Raw genomic sequence first — 1,499 nt, forward strand, 5'->3', positions numbered from 1 at the left:
GGGACCTCTGGCTTTGCCATGTGCGCAGGGAAGCGAGGCGCCGCTGCGGTGTAAATCGGCCTCGCTCGTGTCTTAGCGGGCGCCGAGGAGACCTCCAGAGACTTACAAATTATTCCTTCTTATGCTGAGCGCAAAATAATTGGCTGCGCCCCTCGGGAGGCCGGGCCCGGCTAACAACGCCGATTATCCCACCGTCGCCGCTGACTGCTACCGCGCTCGTTACCACAAGTCCAATTTCTTGAATAACCCCTTCACTGCCTTCAATATACAAGACGCAGATTCATGTTATTTCATTGTAAACACAAGCAGAGCCGGTGCCTGACCTAGACCTGAGGAGGCGGAGCTTAGACTGGGGGTGGGAGAAGCAGCACCAGAGAGTGGCTGTGATTACCAAAAAGAGCCCCAACTTCACCTCCAGTCAGTGACTTTGCATAGCAGATGATGTTATTAGTCTGCTGCAGGCAGCAGGAAGCATTTCCTCAGTCTCCCCTCCCACAGTGATCAGTCTGCTGCAGGCAGCATTTCCTCAGTCTCCCCTCCCCCAGTGATCAGTCTGGTGCAGGCAGAAGGAAGCATTTCCTCAGTCTCCCCTCCCCCTGTGATCAGACTGCTGCAGGCAGGAGGAAGCATTTCCTCAGTCTCCCCTCCCCAATGATCAGACAGCTGCAGGTCAGGAGGAAGCATTTCCTCAGTCTCCCCTCCCCCAGTGATAGAACTGCTGCAGGCAGGAGGAAGCATTTCCTCAGTCTCCCCTCCCCCAGTGATCAGTCTGCTGCAGGCAGGAAGAAGCATTTCCTCAGTCTCCCCTCCCCCAGTGATCAGTCTGCTGGCGGCAGGAGGAAGCATTTCCTCAGTCTCCCCTCCCACAGTGATCAGTCTGCTGCAGGCAGGAGGAAGCATTTCCTCAGTCTCCCCTCCCACAGTGATCAGTCTGGTGGTTTACGTTTTCAGGTCGGGTTTTGAATCTTATTGAGGGCTGAAAAGACCCGTCACCTGCTTTGTAAATAGTCATTGATGCATGGAGTGTGTAGAGGGGTGGCGGCGTCATACCTCTGACGGTGACGTATTTCTGATTTGCAGTCGCAGCGGCCAATAACGTGGCACTTCAAGTGGTGGACCAATTGGAGAAAAAACTTCCTGTACTGGACCAGCCGGCCGATGAGGTAACTGGTGACTTGTATAATATACATATAGCGCTGACATATACCACGGTGCTGTACAACACTGAGCTAGTCACGTGTCTCTGTACAGAGGAGCTTACACTCTAATGTCCCCTCCCCCACAGTTACATCAGTCTCTGTACAGAGGAGCTTACACTCTAATGTCCCCTCCCCCCACAGTCACATCAGTCTCTGTACAGAGGAGCTTACACTCTAATGTCCCCTCCCCCCACAGTCACATCAGTCTCTGTACAGAGGAGCTTACACTCTAATGTCCCCCCCCCCACAGTCACATCAGTCTCTGTACAGAGGAGCTTACACTCTAATGTCCCCTCCCCC

The 1,499-nt window shown here is 53.8% G+C and overlaps 1 protein-coding gene across 1 annotated transcript in view; it reads left to right on the forward strand.

Moving 5' to 3' along the window:
* Positions 1-1,499, forward strand: part of LOC108795014 (perilipin-2-like) — a 10,658-nt gene that overhangs the window by 4,486 nt on the left and 4,673 nt on the right. The window contains exon 3 of the mRNA XM_018566181.1: positions 1,081-1,163. Within this exon, the coding sequence (XP_018421683.1) occupies positions 1,081-1,163 (83 nt within the window). The remainder of the gene's footprint in view (positions 1-1,080; positions 1,164-1,499) is intronic.

The sequence above is a fragment of the Nanorana parkeri genome, unplaced genomic scaffold, assembly GCF_000935625.1.
Source record: "Nanorana parkeri isolate BGI_ZX_2015 unplaced genomic scaffold, ASM93562v1 scaffold923, whole genome shotgun sequence".
NCBI classification, from domain to species: Eukaryota; Metazoa; Chordata; class Amphibia; order Anura; family Dicroglossidae; genus Nanorana; species Nanorana parkeri.